General features: G+C 44.2%; 1 protein-coding gene across 1 annotated transcript; it reads left to right on the top strand.

The window, feature by feature from the left end:
- Nucleotides 1-111: 111 nt before the first annotated feature.
- On the top strand, nt 112-14,306 carry URB2 (URB2 ribosome biogenesis 2 homolog (S. cerevisiae); the record flags this gene model as incomplete). The annotated part of the gene is made up of 8 exons (XM_009582303.1): nt 112-237; nt 1,450-1,626; nt 3,328-6,721; nt 8,707-8,867; nt 10,100-10,210; nt 11,126-11,368; nt 12,419-12,509; nt 14,167-14,306. Coding segments are annotated over exons 1-8 (4,443 nt in total), but the record flags the coding sequence as incomplete, so codon positions are not given.
- Nucleotides 14,307-17,575: the final 3,269 nt, after the last annotated feature.

Below are 17,575 nucleotides of genomic sequence, written 5' to 3' on the forward strand. Positions count from 1 at the left end.
CGGTTAGGCCCTGAGCGGTGGGTGCGCGGCCGCCTTCCCGTCCTACTGCCGTCTCTGCGGCCTTTTTTTCCGTCGTGCCTCTTCGCCTTTGGAAGCCCGTGTGCTGTCCCCATGGCCGCCATCTACTCCGGGATTTACCTGAAGCTGAAGAGCGCCAAGACTTCTTGGGAAGACAAACTCAAACTAGCCCATTTCGCGTGGATTTCTCACCAGTGCGTTCTGCCTAACAAAGAGCAAGTAAGTACTTTTTAATGGTTAACAGCGAAGGAAAAAAAATTCCCCATAATTAATTGCTGCTGAGCATGAATTGATTCATAAAATCCAGATCTAGTTACTTAAGCTTTGGACCTTAGGAAGTAGTGCAGATACAGCTCTGATGGTGAGTTGTGGGTGGCTCTTGATTTCTGTGTGGTTGTATGAAGTGTTTTCATAACGTCATCTTTCAAGTAGCTTCAGCAGAAAGATTTGCGTTAGGGCAGGAAAAAGGAGTTTTTCTTACAGAGAGGGTAGTGTGTGTGTTCTGTCTCCTGGATAGATGAGAAACCACTGTCTTCAGAGCTGTTGTTAGCATTGTTTATTATATCCTGTACAGGATGCTCTAAAGTCTGATTGTTCTGGTCACGGTTAAGAACAAGAACTTCAGGGTGGGAGAACTGACTGTAGCTACACCCATGTTTCCCGGTGCTCTAAATTTGTGCACATGGAAAGATTGCACTCTGGATTTATGGGCATCTCCTTGGAAGATGCTTGTAACCCCCCCTCTGCTCTCAAGTCTTTTGTTTTGACCCTGTTTCCTGAAGGTCTGTTCAGTGTTGCCCTGAGTGAGGGGTGTCTTGGGCTGCTCCTCCAGCCCAGTAGTCAATTGGAGTCTAGTATTTGCACTGTCTGAGATCAGTGTTTTGAGTTCCTGTTATTTCACTTAGAATATTAAACTTAGCCGTACGCCATCATTTTCTTTTGAAATCAATAATTTAAATTAACAGGTTTCAACCTTTTCCAATTTGCACACGTCTAAATTCCGAGGCCTGAATTACTAGGTAGTAAATTTAAACATAACAAGAGGAGGATGTGAAAGGAATACCAATTGTCAGAAAGTGAAAACCATCTGATTCTTTAAGTTTTGATTTAAAAGACTATGTTTGCGAATCAGTATTGACTGCCAGAATTATACCCTGATGAAGGGGCCTTAGGACATTGACTCCTGAAAGCTGTCTTGGGAGGCTACAGGGGAGCACAGGGCCAACACCAGATATAGAATGAAAGCTCTTAGGAATTTAGATCTTGGTTAAAACCTACAAGGGTGGACTTCTCTGCTCATTCAGAGCCTGTTCTGCTTGGATGTAGCAGAGTTGTCAAGGCACGAGTGCTGTAATTGTGAAGAGGTACTACTTTTGTCTTGTTCTCACGTGGAGGTTGTTAAAGATTACTTCTTTTCCCTTTTGTTAACAGGTATTACTTGATTGGGTAAGCCATGCGTTGGTTTCATACTACAATAAGAAAGCTGAACTGGAGGATGAGGTTGTTGAGAAACTCTGGGCATATCTAGACAACGTTATCCATAGTAGAAGACTACAGAATCTCTTAAAGAGTGGGAAGACAATCAGTCTCAGTTTTTCAATTGCACAGGTAACTAAAACTGTGGATATTTTGTAACATGCTGGATAGCAGTGTGTGTCTTCTACAGTACGTGACGCTTCCTCATAGCATAAGGTGTTATGTGAAATACATAATAATTAATCAGATGGCTTTTAGGACCTCTAATAAAAATTTCTCTATTTCTGTTCTGCGATACAATTTGTATTTGTGCAGCACTAAGGCTGAAAATGGCAGAGTATTCTGATAATAACCTCAAAGTTAATCTTCCTCTCTGTCTTTAACTTCTTCAAACTATCAGAGAGTGAACTGGTTTAAGTAAGTAAAGGCTCAGTTCCATATGTTGCTGTTCTACATTATTTACCACTTATATTACCATTTTGCCTGGGAGTCTTAGGGAGAGAGAGATTTTCCCTCACTGTGGGGCTCATCAGTGTGTTTGGCTTGAGTGTGACCTGCTGTTCAGCAGACCCTGCAGGTTCTTATGATGACTCTGAACAGTGGTGGCACCGAATCATTATTGATCTTAATCGTATCGTTATTTTAGGCTCAGCTGAAAGTGAATGGGGGACATTTGAGTTACAGTTTAGAACTGAACCAGAAAGTGTAACTTCTTATTCAGCTTCCTGGTTACAGAAATAGCAGAATTAGTGGATGCCTGCAAAGGCAGTCAAAATGACTGGAAAAATGACCCTTTTAGTTGTGATCTGGTTGGAAGGAAACAGGAGAAAACTGTCTTTACCTATAGAAATTGGTTTGTGAAGTGCAGAGAATTGGTGGGATGAAATCTGTGCTTCAGAGATGTTACGCAGAAAGTGTGCCAAATTTAAACGTGGTCTGGGTCTGAAAACCTGTCTGGCTGAAGATTAGGTGAGAGGTACAGGCCAGAGTACCCTAAAGACTAAGGACAGAGGTGGTAGAGGATCCAGTGGAAAGAATTTAAGGATCTCTTTTAGTCCAGTGGGGCTTGAGCTGAGGGGATGAACCGTCCGCTACAAGGTGTAAGGAGACAGATGAGATTTTTAACTCTGGAATAGAGGCAGATTTGTAAATTGTTACTGAATTTGTTTGCTGACAAGATTATGTGGAGGTGAGAAAAGGGAGCAAATAAAAAGGGGATTAAAGGAGAAAACCATAGGGAAATCAACAGAAAGTTTGAGAAAAGGAAGGGAAGTGGAAGTTCAAGTAAACGTTAATTCTTTAGAACTGTGTATCCCTCAAAGAGGAGAGAGAACAGTCCTTCACATTCCAGATATCAGCACAGGAAATTGGCTCTTTTTGAAATATGAAGATGATATTTAGTCATGGGCATTCTTGCTGAATAAGCTTCCTGGATCAAAGGTAGGAAGTGTGTTGTGTTATTTGTTGTTTGTTTAGAACATAATTTTGTGGACCTTGCAAGAAGGGAGGGAATTTACCCCTATTCCCTTTCTGCAGGATCAACTGTTAGGATCAAGTATGGATAGTCTTATGCTGTTGCTGGTAGCACAGATACTGAAGGAGTGCTTCCTCAGTCATCCTGTGGTGCAAACAAACGCAGGGACACTCTTCTGGCCAGAGGAGCTTCTAGTTTGAGACCCACAATACGAGGGGCACAGCAGCAGCTGTTGGCGGGTCCCTGTTGCTTCCTTCTTGCAGCCAGAGCTCACAGAAGGTGGTGTTGGTTCATTATGATGAGCTTTATCTTTGTGTGCAAAATTGACTGTTGTTTTTTTTTCCCCCCCCAATCTTCAGGTCATAAATGAAAGATTATCAGAGACCTGTTCTCAAAAACCACAGCAAAACATCGGCACAGTGCTGAGTTGCTCCAGTGGCATTCTTTCTACTCCTTCACTCTCCATCATTTACACAGCAAAGTGTGAGCTCTTGGTTAATCTCCTCAGCAAGCTGTCCAAGCTGGCATGTCAGCAGCTGGCTTCTGATGACACTGTGGGCTCCCAGGTGTTCAGCGTTCTCCAACTTACCTTTTCTCAGTACCTCCTGATTCAGAGGCAGCAAACCAACCCAAATCGTGTGTTTGGGCAAGTGACAAGTCACTTGCTCCAGCCATGTTTGCTCCTGAGGCACTTGCTGTCTGTGAGGAGCTGGACACAAGCAGATGACAACCATGTGCGTCAGCACCTGAGCAGGGAAATCCGAAACCAAGTAGAAACTTTGCTGCAGGCTGGGTTATTCCAGCCTGAGCTTTTCTCATCCTACAAAGAGGAGCTGCTGCCAGAACAGGAACTGCAGGAGAAGAAGAAAGGAGCTTTGAAGAGTCTTTTGCTACCAGTCAACACAGTGCAGACCAAGCTGGGTAGTGGCTTTTGTGAACCTGCCCTCCATGGAGCTGTTGTGGCTGGTGCGGTGTCCCTGCTATATAAGCTCTTCCTGGACTCGTACTGTAAGGCAGAAAACCACCTCGTGTGTTTCCACATGCTCAGCAGGCTTTTTGGCTGTCTCAGGCTCTCTGGCCTACAGCAGGGCGTGAGGGAGGATACGCTCTCCCCTGCAGACTGGAGCACAGAGCTGCTTGCTTTGGAACACCTTCTGAACTTGGTGCTTAGCAGTGACATCTATAATGTTGCCAGTGACCGTATCCGGCACAAGGAGATACAGTTTGGGTTTTACCGCAAGCTAGCACAGATGTTGTTGAGTCACTCCCAAGCTTCCATCCCTGCTTGGTTCAGGTGTCTCAAACTCTTGATGTCATTAAACCACCTTATAGTAGAGCCAGACTTGGGTGACTTAGTGGCCTCGGCTTGGATTGATGCCAAGGTCTCTGAGCCCCGTACGAAGAAGCCCCAGGAGGCTCTCATCAACACCATGTTTCAGACTTACTCCAAGCTACGACAGTTCCCACGGCTCTTTGAGGAGGTGCTGACAGTCATTTGCCAGCCAGCTGCTGATGAACTGAGGCTGCCTGTCTTCTCTGCTGGCCTGACAGTAAAGCTTCATGAGTGCCTCCTTGAACTGCCGCCCAACCAGATTCTGGACATTTTGTCTCTCTTTGTGGAGAAATGCCAGACGCTTATCGTTCCTGCTGTTGAAGGGTCAGCTAGCATGGCTTTGAAGCTGCTGTCAGTGAGCTCGGTGCTGCACGCTTTTCTGTTCAACATGAGGAGCCTAGATGATGTCACTCCTTCCCCTGTGGTCCTTCGCACTCAGAGTCTGCTGGCAAAGATGCAGAAGGGAATAATTTGGCCACTGATGGAACTGCTGCAGGCTCCTAGAAGAGAGGAAGAGAAGTCAGACCTTTGGCTAAGAAAGGCCAGTGACTCTGCTCTCCTCCTTGTTTACACGTGGGTTGAGGTAGACACTTTGTTTGGTGTTAGTTGCAGTAAATATGTGTCTCCAGCAGCTGAAATTGCTGGTGTTGTTACTGCGTCTACTGCAAGGCACGGGGGCATTTCAGCTTTCCTCCCTGGTGTGGAGGAGCAGTGCTGGGAGAGAGTGGTAGAACTTGCAAATAGTTTTGCCTCCACTAGTAAATACTGCTTAGAACTGCTCACGCTTCAGAAAATGAAGATGATGTTAATGCAGACCAAAGCTGACCTACAGACCTTGCAGCATGCTGCAGCTTTCATCCTGGAGTCTGGGAGATTCAGCATGAGCAGGGGAGAATCTGAACCATGGGATGGAGATACCAGCACGATAAGTGATCTCACCTACCCCACGGCCCATTGGCACCTCGTCATCTCCAACCTGACTATCCTGTTGCCGTATATTTCCCTGAAAGATGTAGAGTACCTTGCAAATGTGCTTCTGGAGACAGTAGTATTGGCCAAAGCTCAGGAAGCTGAGGCAGATCTGGAGCCTTCCATCAGCATTGGAAAGATATCTCTTGGTTTGATGCATAGCTCCCTTCTACCAGAAATGAAGGTCCTGCATTGTGCTTTTCTGACCAGTCTTATTCATCAGTTTGCTAGGGTGCTGCCCTCTGCTGCTAGGGATTCAGTAGATGTGCCACTTCAACAGCTGTCTGTGTGTAATATCCCCTGGCACGAAGAAATCCTGGCTCCTTGCAGACCCGCTGACCCATTGGAAGTACCATCAGAAAACAAACTGCTGAAGGATGAGCTCAGCTTGTCTTGGAAAACACTGGAGAAAGTTGCCCAATGTATAGTATTGTTAGCAAAAAACTGCTGCCCTGTCATCCTGAAAGAAAGTCAGCTGGAAAGCTGCTTGGGTTTGCTAGAAATTGCTTCTCTTCTGAAACTAGATAGTCTTCTTCCCTCTGACAGTACTCGGTGTTTTCTGGTGCTGCTGTCCCTGCTAGCCAATACCAGGGCTAGTGTCTCTTGCAGCAAGCTGATATTGCTGAAGTTTTTAAGTACCTGCTTCCACCTCCTGAGGTGCCTGCAAGCTGGCAGGAAGCAAGCTGGCAGTAATGCCAACTCTATTTTTAAGGTGTTTCATGCCAGCGATGTTCTTGAGGCTGTCATGACCTCCCAGCTCACAGCTAGCAAATTCTTCACTGATGTTTTGACTGTTCCTGTTTGGGCACAGTATCTCCAGGAATTCCAAGCCTTTTTGGAAAACTTTCTTCAGGTGATTATTGAAAGAAGGCAAAGTGTGAGGCTCAACTTGGAAAAGTTCATGTCTTTCCTGGTGGGCTGCAAGCCAGACATTGGTGCAGCCAAAAGCAAAGGTTGGAAAAACTGGAATCCCGCAGCTGGCCAGTTACTGCTCATGGCATTCACCACACTGTGTCATGTCGTCACACTCTACCTTCAGCAGCTGCCAGAAAAGAAGCAACAGTCTGCAGATGTACTGTCTGCTCTGTTGGAGCCAGTAGTTCTGCAGATGGTCAGAACTGTTGAACACGGTCTTCAGAGTAACACCCAAAACCAGCCTTTGCCTGTAGCATTCATACCATCTGTCACTACTCTTCTCAAAGCAGATCTGAGCCATGCTGTCAAGAACGGCTGGCAGAAGGAGCCCAGTGAGTTTTTGGAGCAACCCCGTATTAAACTGTACCAAAAGTTTTACTCTCAGATACTGAGAGAGCTGCCCTTCGCAGGAGGTAATCTGCAGTTCCTTCAGCCTGCATTGCAGTTCCTAGCGATCTTCTGCTCAGTGCCAGAGCTGTATCCTGGAAAAGAAACTGCAGTTACGGTTGTTTTTGCTGTAAAAAAGCTTCTCACTGGTATGAAAACTCCCTTTGTCCACTTCTTTTGCTAATTTTGCAATGCAGAGGCAAGTTAAAAGCCATCTAGCAAAACATACAGCTTTTTGAAAAGTCTGTATCTATTTACTTGTGTTAAAGCAGTAGATTATCCTTTTATAAATGCATAACAGGAAAATTTTCAAGGAGGCAATGCTGTGGTACCTGGACTGCAGCCACCGTCTAATTTGGTAATGATCTTCTCCTGGAAGACGCAAACATCTTAATAGAGTTGAGGTCCTCAGTTACTCATCACTGTAGAGCATTTCGACAGTAACTGGAACGTGGTAATACTTCTGCATGTAGGGCTGAAGGTGCAGTGTCCTTCTACTCATGTAGTTGGTATAGTAGGCACCACTGAAGCAGCTGATGTGCACCAGGTCAGATCTGATATGTCTTATCTGAGGATCTCGGAGGACCTTACAGTAAAATACTCATGTATTTTTGTATCTGATAGGCAAAGTTATAAAACAATGGAAATCACCTAACTGTTAAGGATGCTGAACACCCATAATTCTGATAAAGTCTGTGGGAGAGTGGCAGATCAGTCCCTTCATCCCCACCAAATAAAGAGCCAGGGGTAGAAATGACATGAAGAACCTCTCTTGCCAGCTGTGTGACCTAATGGCTCCTTTATATTGTCTCGTTCAGAAAGCGAGATGAACCAAACACAGCATAGAGGTAACTGTTCTCTTTGACTTCTTTGAACAGTTGCAATTTGTCGAACTTACTACTAACATGCTCTGGTGAGTGGTCTCCAAACATTTTTGATTGTGCACACCTATCAGTAAAAAAAAATTAAATTGAGCATGCAGCCTCGATACATGTTTGTTTATAAAATACATGCATGTGCTACTCTACTAGAATACTACGTGCATTATAAAGCATACACAAAAAAAGTTTAAAAAGCATGAGATAAAGATGAAATAAACACTATTTTTACATTTTATTTTATTTATTAAGGATATTTTATTTATAATTCCTACACGCCAATGGATTGTCTTGTGCACACCTTGGGTGTGCGCTTCCCACTTTAGAGGCTACTGCTTAAGTGTACTACAGTCATGATCTCAATGTTTATATTGGCGTTAGGTAGTTAAGCACAGCTCTCCATGGAAAGTCTTGAATTTGCGCACTTGAGTTTGAGCTAGAATTTACACATAAATACAGCTCTTCCCTGGCCTGCGTTTTGATCCTTCAGCATTGTGGGTTCAGTAAGGGCACTGAAAGCAGGGATTTCACACTAGAACTAGGGACCATGAAGATGTCAATTGCAGTAATTTTTCTGCTGACACTTCTCTCTCTCATCCTGTGCCTCAGTTTCCTGGTCTAAGATAGGTAAAGTGCTTTAGCCTGGAGACATGATTAATCACTGTAAAAAGCTGTAAGAATTTCTGATGAATAAGTAAAGTATTCAATAAGATGAAATACGGATTCTTGTTAAAGAAGACGACTTTTGGCATTGCCACAGATCCTGTGGAACTGAAAAACAAGCCTTCAGAATCAATTAAGAGATAAGCTAGTCCAGGACTGTCTACGTAGTAAAGCAGTAATTGAGTGAGTGGGGAGTGTGACTTGTGATCAGCAGAGACCTAAACTTTGTCAGCTTAATGCTTTTGTGACTTGTGATGGCTCTCTGGCCAGCATTTGTAGTAAAGTCCTGTGGCTTGTTTAGCCTACTCCATTGGCTTGTGCACGCACTTTGTTGTAGTATTTCCACACTACTGAAGGGCTTTTGTTGATATGATAACTGCCCTGTGAACCCAAGGGTAGGAAATACTTGAGAACAGCAATTCATTGCACCAGTGGGGAGGGAGGTAAAGGGAAAGCATGGGGCCCTCTATGCATTTGAGTGTTAAAAAGGTACCCACAGAGCTGTTTTAAGGTTCGATTTGCCCTGTTCTTACCTGTGGAAGTCCCTGTCTTGGGAGTTGATTAAGACATGCTTGTGTCTCTTGAATATGCAGGTCCTGCAATCACAACCCAGGTGATCCAAAGTATGGAGATGGAGCTGACAGAGGTGCTTGTCCAGCTGCTGGGAAACTGCTCTGCCGAGGAGTTTTATACCATAATGAGGCTGGTGCTGCAGGGACTTGAAATGAGGAACGTTTGGCAACAGAAAGCTAAAGTAAGGCATGAACTTAGTTTATTGTCAGCTTCTTTCTTCAGTTTTCTGTATCTTAAAAAAAATTTTGATGGCTGAATGACATCTGATAAATATTTTTTTCCTCTTCCTGCTTTATGTTTAGTGGTCAGGTCAAATTAATTTGCTCGGTTAAGGGCTTGGTGACTGTGCTGAGATGTGTTCTGGATATAAATTCAGAGAGGTGGAAAGATCATGGAAACCTACTGGAAAAACTTTCTGTCCAGTTTAAGGACTCAACAATCTTAATTCCGTGTATTGTCAGCAGAAATCACACAGCTGTGATGTTACAGGCCATGCTGAGATTTTTTTTCTGCTTGTCAGAGCTTTTGCACAACAGATACTAGCAGTCAGTGAATTTAACCACTGTTTGTCTGTGGCTCTTCTTAACAGGGTTAAGGGTACTTTTAGAAATGCTGCCATTCTTAAGTAAAACCAAAACTACACCTGTGCTTTTTGTATTTGTCTCTATAAAGACTTTTACTCTGTAATAACCAGATACCACTCAGTAGCTTTTTAAATACTATGCCTTTATCCAGAGCAGCTTAAGCAGCAGTGGTGACATATGGAACACTTTTGGCAAAAAAGCCAGCTGTACCCTCCATAGAAAGCTCAGTGACTTGAGAATGAAACTTGCATTAAACTTGGGGGTTTATCTGGCTCGTGTCTTATTTGTCAGAAACAGACCTGGATGTGCTGCATCAATTCTTGATACATCTTTTTGAAAGTGTATATGGAATTCCTGTACTACGCATATAATTCCAGCCACCTGATTATAGCTTGTAATATGTTTCTTTTATCAGTCTGTCATAACAGCCAGCAAGTGAAAAAAAACCCTGCTGCCAAATGCGGCGTTCTTAGCGTATAGTGTACTGGTGTCCCTGTATCTCCCCTGCTTCCCTCTGTTATCTTGTGGCAGTTGAAGGAGAAGGCTTTCCTTTCTTAAAAATCACGTAAGCCTTTTTGTACAGGCCTTTTTGATTCTAAAATAAATGTAGCATGCAGTACATTTGGGCCAGTGCTGTTCAGCATATTGAATTTTGTTGAGCTGCTGCTTACTTCACAATTTCCACAGAGATCTGTTGGTGGGAGGACTTTCATGTGTCAAGGCTCTGGTAATGCTCAAAACTGCCACTGCCCTTGAAAGAGCTCTTCTGTACTTGAAAGGAGCCAGTGCATCTTGTACCCGTGACTGATCATCAGTCTGCTTTCTGCAGGAAGTATTGTCAGCTGTTACGCTAACCAAATTGTTGCTCAGCTGCCCATTAAGTGGAGACAAAGAGAAAGCTTTCTGGTTTGCCAGCCCACAGATAATCACAGCTTTAGCTGTAAGTATCTCTTCACTGTAACTTCATTACCTATCCCTTTTATTTGTTGGAGTCTGTAGTGGTTACATCTAACATGCACAGAGGCATACAGGAACCAAGAAGTTGTGGATAGCAGACAAATCCATACCAGATTCACTTGCACTTTTTTGTCTAGACCCTTTCTCTCCACCTTCCTTAAATGAATCTCCTCCTGTGAGTGCAGTGTGTAGGTCATCCATTTCTTATTACCAGTAATTTTCTGGGACTGCACCATGTAATCTGGAGCTTGAGAGAAACTTGTTAGGCTGCAGAGAAAAGAGTCTGAGTCTCCTGTCCAAAGGAGAAGGTAACTGTCAGCCACCTGTCGCAGCAGAAGCCGACAGCAGCAAAACAAAAAGAAAAAAGTGCTCATATGAAAAAAATAATAATAGAAATTCACTGAATTATGAATGAGAATTTAACTGAAAGTAACTAAATCCATGTTTCCTTTCCTTCATTTGTACAGCATACAAACCTGGTGATGTAGCGTTTTTTTCTCTCATGGTGATGGTGTCTCTAGACCAGAATTTGTCAGAGGTTGCCTCTGCAATGCCTGAGAATCGTGAGCATGTAATTTCTGCCTGTTTTTGGTAGGTCTGCATGCTTGTAAAGGAGAGAACTGCATCAATGCATTCATGTGAGGAGGTGCAAAGAGGTGCTGGTTGTCAGGGGACAGGGGAGTAGTTACAATTCCACACTCACAGCAGTGCTTGCTTGAAATGCGTCGTATGCATCCTCGCCCAGGGTGCAGTTGCATGGAAATGGCTAAAGTGCAGGAGTCTCCCTGCCAGTCTAGTTCCATTGACTCAAGTCAGAGCATTATGGTTCTCTGGTGCACGAATGCTAGTGATAGGTGGCTAATGCACTCCTCCTTATCTGTTTCCTGTCTTCTTGTAGATGCAAACCAAAGAGGCCTGTCAGGATCAGTCACTGATTTCCATCATAGTTGTACCTATTCTAGAGACTGTAGCAGCTCTGCTAAGGCAAGGAGAAGGGGTTCTCTTGAATCCACACCATGTGGCATTGGCATTCGGCATCCTCCTAACAGTCCCTCTGGATCATCTGAAGACAGAAGACTATCGCGGTGTCTTCCTGGGAGTCCATGAAGTGCTCTTCTCTATTGTGCAGTGTCATCCGAAGGTATATCTGTGAGGGGGTGGGAGGAGGGGAAAAAGGTAGAAAGAACCAACACAGAAGCCAGTGATGAGAATTTTTTTTCAGTAGTGGTTTTGAAATAATTTGTCCTGATAGTATGAAAGTTCTTTGGGCCACTTGTCATTTAAAAGGCTGGGAATCTCAAAATCACATCATTTCAGTTGCTCTCCTGCTTTGTTTTATGCCTGCATTGTTGGTCTTTGACAACAGATTGCTTATCAACATCTGATGCTAGATTAGAATAAAACTTTCCCTTCTTTTATGATTGATTTCTAGAAGCACAAATGGCTCAGGCTCTAGGACCTCATTCTCACTGGAGATCAAGATTGTGCAGTTCTTTGAAAACAGGGCTTAGACATGTTAGAAGTTGGTGTTCAAACATTGTACCATCCTGGTGTTCCTGTCAGCCTTCTGGCATGGGAAAGTGAAGACGTGCCAGGACTTGCACAGGGTTGGAGATACTCCTGCATGGAATATGTAGGCAGAGGTGGAAGAAAAAGGGAAAGGGGCCTCATGCATTTGTATTAGGGCTGAGAGTGAAGAAAGTTAAAGATAGGGAAATGGCAAATTCTAAAAGCAAGGCAGTACACATTGCTAAAATGCCCTTACAAAAACGTTGTGGTAGAAAGCTGCCTGTCCAGGCTGTTTTCACACAATGATCTGTAGCGTTACTGGACCCTGCGTTCTGTGAATCTGTCTGGCTACACAGGTTCTCTACCAACAAGAACAAATTCCCTAGACGTTAGGGTACTAAATCAAATGCTGCTTTGGAGAGATGGAGTAACTCTAATACGATGTTTACTTGTTATTTATATTTGAATATGGCCAGGATTGCAGTCCTGCTCCAGGATTCTCATGTGCTAGATACTGTATGGATGCAGAATGAAAAGATAGTCTCTGCTCCTGACAGCTGTATAAGCTATATAGTTTCCTTCACAGGAATTGATTTCCCTCAGGCTATGGGGTGGTGTACCTCAACCCTCTGTGCTCCCTTTATTACATAATCTCAGATGTTTTTATTTCTTGTCTTTGCAGGTGCTGTTGAAAGCAGCACCGTCTTTTCTGAACAGTTTCCATCGTCTGGTTGTTTCTGTCATGCATGAAGGACGTCAGAAAGGAGACAGAGGTACCATATGTTTTCCACTTTTGTGCTATATATACACACTCTAATTTTGTTTATTCTAGAAGAGGAGATGCAGAACAGGGCAGTCTGACACCAGAAGCAAAGTCCTCAAAACCTAGCTGTGGCATTGAAACCATTAGCCCTATCTGTCCTTTATGTAAAATTGAGGATGAGCTTTGTAGTATTTTGTGGGCTTATGAGGGTAACTGGGGGTCCTGTGGAGCTGCATCCAGACAGCACTGCTTTAGGTGAATAAAGTATTCTTCACTGATGGCTGACAAGTAGACAGGAACCGATAAGGCTTGCTGTGCCCAATTTCTGCTCTTCCTATCAACCTGTGTGCCTGAAAGCATGGTGGCTGTGAACTCTGGTGATACATGCTAATATGCCTGAGTTACAGCCCCAAATAGGTGCTACTAAATAGAGCTGCTTGAGACTGGAACTATGTTTACTACAGATCTGAATTGTCAACATTCTGTGCTAAGCGTAAAGCCAGAACATTACACGTATCTGGAGCATCAGTTGGGATTAGATGATATTTCTGTACAGTCCAGGATTTGGAATTAGTATAGTTAAATACCTCAAAAGGAAGAAAAAAAAAGACTTACTATTGGAAGTTGTTAAAGAATTTGCATTGTCAAAGTAGCCTAGTCAAAGATGTTCACGATGATTAAGTGATCGTCCTCTGCTTTATGCTGGTCAGGACACAAATACCATGTCATTAATAGTGACTTTTTGAGACAAGTTGACATCATGGCCTGCAACTGCTTGTATCCCAGATTTCCACTGATGTCCTACAGCTTATTCCATGTTCAGATTTATCTCAGCTGATATATTGTCCACAGCTGCGGGCAAATATAAGTGTATGTATGCATCACAGAGGAATATACTAACAAAGGCTCAATGATAGAGGAAAAGGTTTGTTAAACTGGTGCCAAACTTTGAGAATTTGCTACCTTCTGTAATATGTTTACATAAGACAAGGGTCACAGGAAGCTTATGGGTACATGGCATCTTAAAGTTTAAAAACATGCTGTTTATCTTTGCAGGATTGTTTTATTTGCATAACAGATAGCATGAAAGTGATTTCTAGATTTCCCTTCTCCCTTGTTTGTGTTAGTTCTCTTCATTCACTGCCTACTGAAAGGGTAAATTCTCAGGTGATCTCTGCAGTCTCACTTTAAATATCTCCAGTGCTGTGGCTTTTGCTGCTGTATTCCATGTAATAAATCTCATCAGAAAGCTTTCTTACTATGCTGTTTCTACGAGATGTCTTCTCATTTTCTGTAGGTAGAGAATATAATTTTCCAGTCTCCTTGTTTTCTCCTCCACAGTGCTAGTTGGGACTGAATCATGGAAGGGATGATAGCTGCTGCTTTTAGCACTTCAGCATATATAACAAATACTTTTTGCCTTGCAGTGTATGTGGAGTGGCAGTCAGTGTGCTCTTACAAAATAACCATTGGAAGAGACGTATATGGTGTGTTGTGGGGGTGTGTGGGCCCTCTCAGCTGTGCCTTGATAAGAAAAGAAGATAAAATGGGCAAGCTGGTGTTGGTTCGTGTAGTTCAAGAATCATATGGAAGACTGGGTGATTCTTTTTCTTTTCTTAGTGTTTTTAAGCCTTAAATGCCAGACTGCAACTCGCTTTCTGTTTTAGGCAACACGGATGAATTTGAAGTTATACTGAAGTGTGCACACTTGGTGGAGCGGATGTATACTCATATTGCTGCAGAAATGGAGGACTTTACTGTGTTTTCTGCTTTCATTGTGGCTCAGTATGTGACTGAATTGCAGAAGGTAATATATTCTCATCCATCTTGAAAGTGCCATGGTATTGTGCTGGCTTTGGAGTTCCTATTCCAAAGGCAGCTGTGTTAAGTTTTGTAAAATCTGTGAAGTTATAAAAGTTGTTGTGCCTCATGGGGATACAGGTTTGATCCAGACTCTGTTATTTTCAGCAAGAGTTCTTGAGAATCTTTCTTACACAGCTTCTGAAAACTTTCTAAAGGTGTGGACTGTGCTTTTTTAAGGCAAAACAATGCAATGCCTGTTTACAGAACTGCTTTGCTTTTCTGTCATGTTGCGTGTTGTTTTTTCTTCATGTGGTAGTTAGGTTCTTCTCCCAGCTAGTCTCAGTTCTCCAGGATTGATAGCAGTTAGAGCCCCATCTGGCAAAGTAATGGAGAAAAATTCTCCTGGAAAATATCTTTTAGTCTGATCTAAATGAGTAAGTGAATGGAGAAAATGTTACCAAGCCGGAGAATTGTTAGCTTTTCAGTAATTCTCCTTCCGTACCAAAGATATCATTCCCATCCTTGCTGAAAACAACTATTCCTACTATTACGAATGCCAGAGCCAGGTCAATAGCTTCTCACATCCAGACCTAAGTTCAAATTGTCATTCTGTTCAGCCTAATGGATTTAGATTTCACCAGGGTTTGAATGCTGCTTGTGTTGCAAGTACCTGCAAATTGATTATTTGTGGCTCTGGCCTCGTATGGGCTGAAATACAAAAAGGAATTTTAGTCTTTGATTTTAGGCTCTCTTACCACAAAAATATCCTAACTGGTGCTATGTTCCTGAAGGATTATGGTGTTACCAATGTAACTAACCATGAAGGTTGTTATGTAGCTTAGACTCAGTTGCTTTCTCTATTGCCTGGCTTTTTTCCAAGATTTGGAGCAAAACAATGGGAGATGTCAGTCTTTAGCCATGTTATTTAGTGTTCCTGGTAAGTTGGTTATTGTTTACATAGTAAACAGAGTAGTTCAGCAAATACTAGGGACAAATTACTGTTAAGACTACTTCTGCTCTATTTAACTATCTCTGAACTCTGAAATCTGTTCATCGCTGAATGTAGAGCCTTTACCCAGAAAGTCTGACTTGAATTGTCAAATGACCTTCCAAGTTAAAAGGACACTTACTCAGTATTAGCAGTGTACAAAATCTCATGAGACATCTGGGAAAGTTTTGTGCAATACTTATCACTGGGAAATGGAAAGTGATGGATGATAGCTGAAACCACAGATCAGTAATGTATGCATGGAACCTTTGGGCGTGGAAAGGGGAATTAGTGTAGTGAGCCACCAGACGCTGTGACAAAGGGGTGTTTTCTGTCTGACAGAATAGATAGATCACAAGTAGGTGATGATTTATTTGCTCATTAGATTGGTGAGAATTAATGGATATAGGAGGAAGGGGAGGCCTCAGCATGCCTGTCTTAAGGGGGCACCTACATATCTTTCATGTTGCTCTGCAGAGGGAGAGAAAAACTGCTTTAACCATTCATCTCTTCTGAGTCCAGATCAGTGGCTTTCAGTCTGTGATCTGAAGACCCTGGGGGTCCATCAAAGGTAGCTGAGAAAAACATGTTGGTAGATTTAAATCTTTATATTGAGTCACTCGCAGAGGCGATCAGCTCCAGTGCAGGCGTGTTCTGCAGCGGAGCGGGGGATCGTGGCATACAGGGGGGTTTCCTGAGCTGGGGAAATCCCAGGGGAGTGCAGAAACCCGCCAGGAGCCAGCAGCTCTCATGAGAGCGGCTAACGAGGCCTGGGTGGGGACAGGAGCAATGGCAGCTGCCCCCGACTCCCACAAAAGGCAGCCCCAGGGAGCACTGCGACCAGGAGTGCTGCATACAGGGTGGGCAAACAGGGCTTGGCACGGTCGAAGGAGCTGCATTCCACTGGCTGAGTGGGAGACTTGAAGTGCTTATAACCCAGCAACTGGGCACCATTCTGTGACCATCTGCACAGGTCAAGGGCACTCATCCTGCCTGACCCTCAAGGCAGAATGGTGGGGGCTTGTCTGAGAGCAAAGGCTGCAGTTCTGGCTGCACCATCTACCCCAGTGGTGGCTGATGCCTCCACCTGGACGGAGCTGCTGAAGGGAGAGGCTGCAATGCAGACCTCAGACTGCAAGAAGTGGCTAGACCTTTCTCCTGGCGCCCTGCAAAAGGTGTGCCCAGGTGGAGGACCTCCTGCAGCAGGTGGCTGAGCTGCAGGAGGTGGTGAGAAGGCTGCGTAACATCAGGGAGGCTGAGGAGTTAGCTGGTTCCAAGCGCAGTCTGCAGTGGACCCACAGCTCACAACCAAACAGCCAAAAACTGCTCCACTGGCACACACAGAAGGGAAGGGGTCCAATAATGCAGAAGAATTGAAGCTTGCTATGAACAGCAAGGACCAGCAGGACGAAGAGACTTCCCCCGAAGCCTGAGGTGCCCTTGCAGAACCGCTTCACTGCTTTGCAGACTGAAAAGGAAGGACCTGTCACACCAGGAGAGACACTGGAGCTGAGTAAGGCAGCCCGATCTGCTCCCTGTATAATGACCAGTGCAACGAAGAAAAGGCAACGGGCGGTAGTAGTAGGTGACTGTCTTCTGAGAGGTACAGAGGCACCCATTTGCCAACTTGACACACTATCTAGAGAGATGTGCTGCTTACCGGGGGCTTGCATCAGGGATGTCACTGAGAGACTACCAAGCCTCGCACAGTCCACTGACTATTGTCCACTGCTGTTTTTTCACGTGGGCACCAGTGATACAGCCAGGAGCAGTCTGAGAAGTACCAAGAAGGATTACACAGCCCTGGGAGCGGCAATAAGGGACTCTAGAGCACAGGTAGTTTTTTCATCAATCCTCCCGGTCAAAGGAAGGGAAGGGGTTTGAAAGGGCTGGTCAAATCTGGCGAATCAACAAATGACTACAGGACTGGTGCCACAGCCAGGAGTTCGGTTACTTAGACCATGGGACTCACTTTGAGAAACCTGGGCTACTGGGGGCTGATGGGATCCATCTCAGAGAAGGGGAAGAGCATCTTCAGTCATAGGCTTGCCAAGCTGGTGAAGAGGGCTTTAAACTAAAGTTGCCGGGGGAGGGGAACCTCAATCCATCCCATTCCTACCAGTTTGATACCAGTGCCAGCAATAGATGCCCAGAGCCTGGAGAAGGATCACAGGTCAGCAGGAGAGCTCCTGAAGAGCAGCCAGAGGAACTCCAGCCAGTAAGACAGCTTCATCAGGGGCCCAACTTAAATGCCTCTATGCAAACGCACGTAGCATGGGGAATCA

The sequence above is a fragment of the Fulmarus glacialis genome, unplaced genomic scaffold (assembly GCF_000690835.1).
Source record: "Fulmarus glacialis isolate BGI_N327 unplaced genomic scaffold, ASM69083v1 scaffold4617, whole genome shotgun sequence".
NCBI lineage: Eukaryota > Metazoa > Chordata > Aves > Procellariiformes > Procellariidae > Fulmarus > Fulmarus glacialis.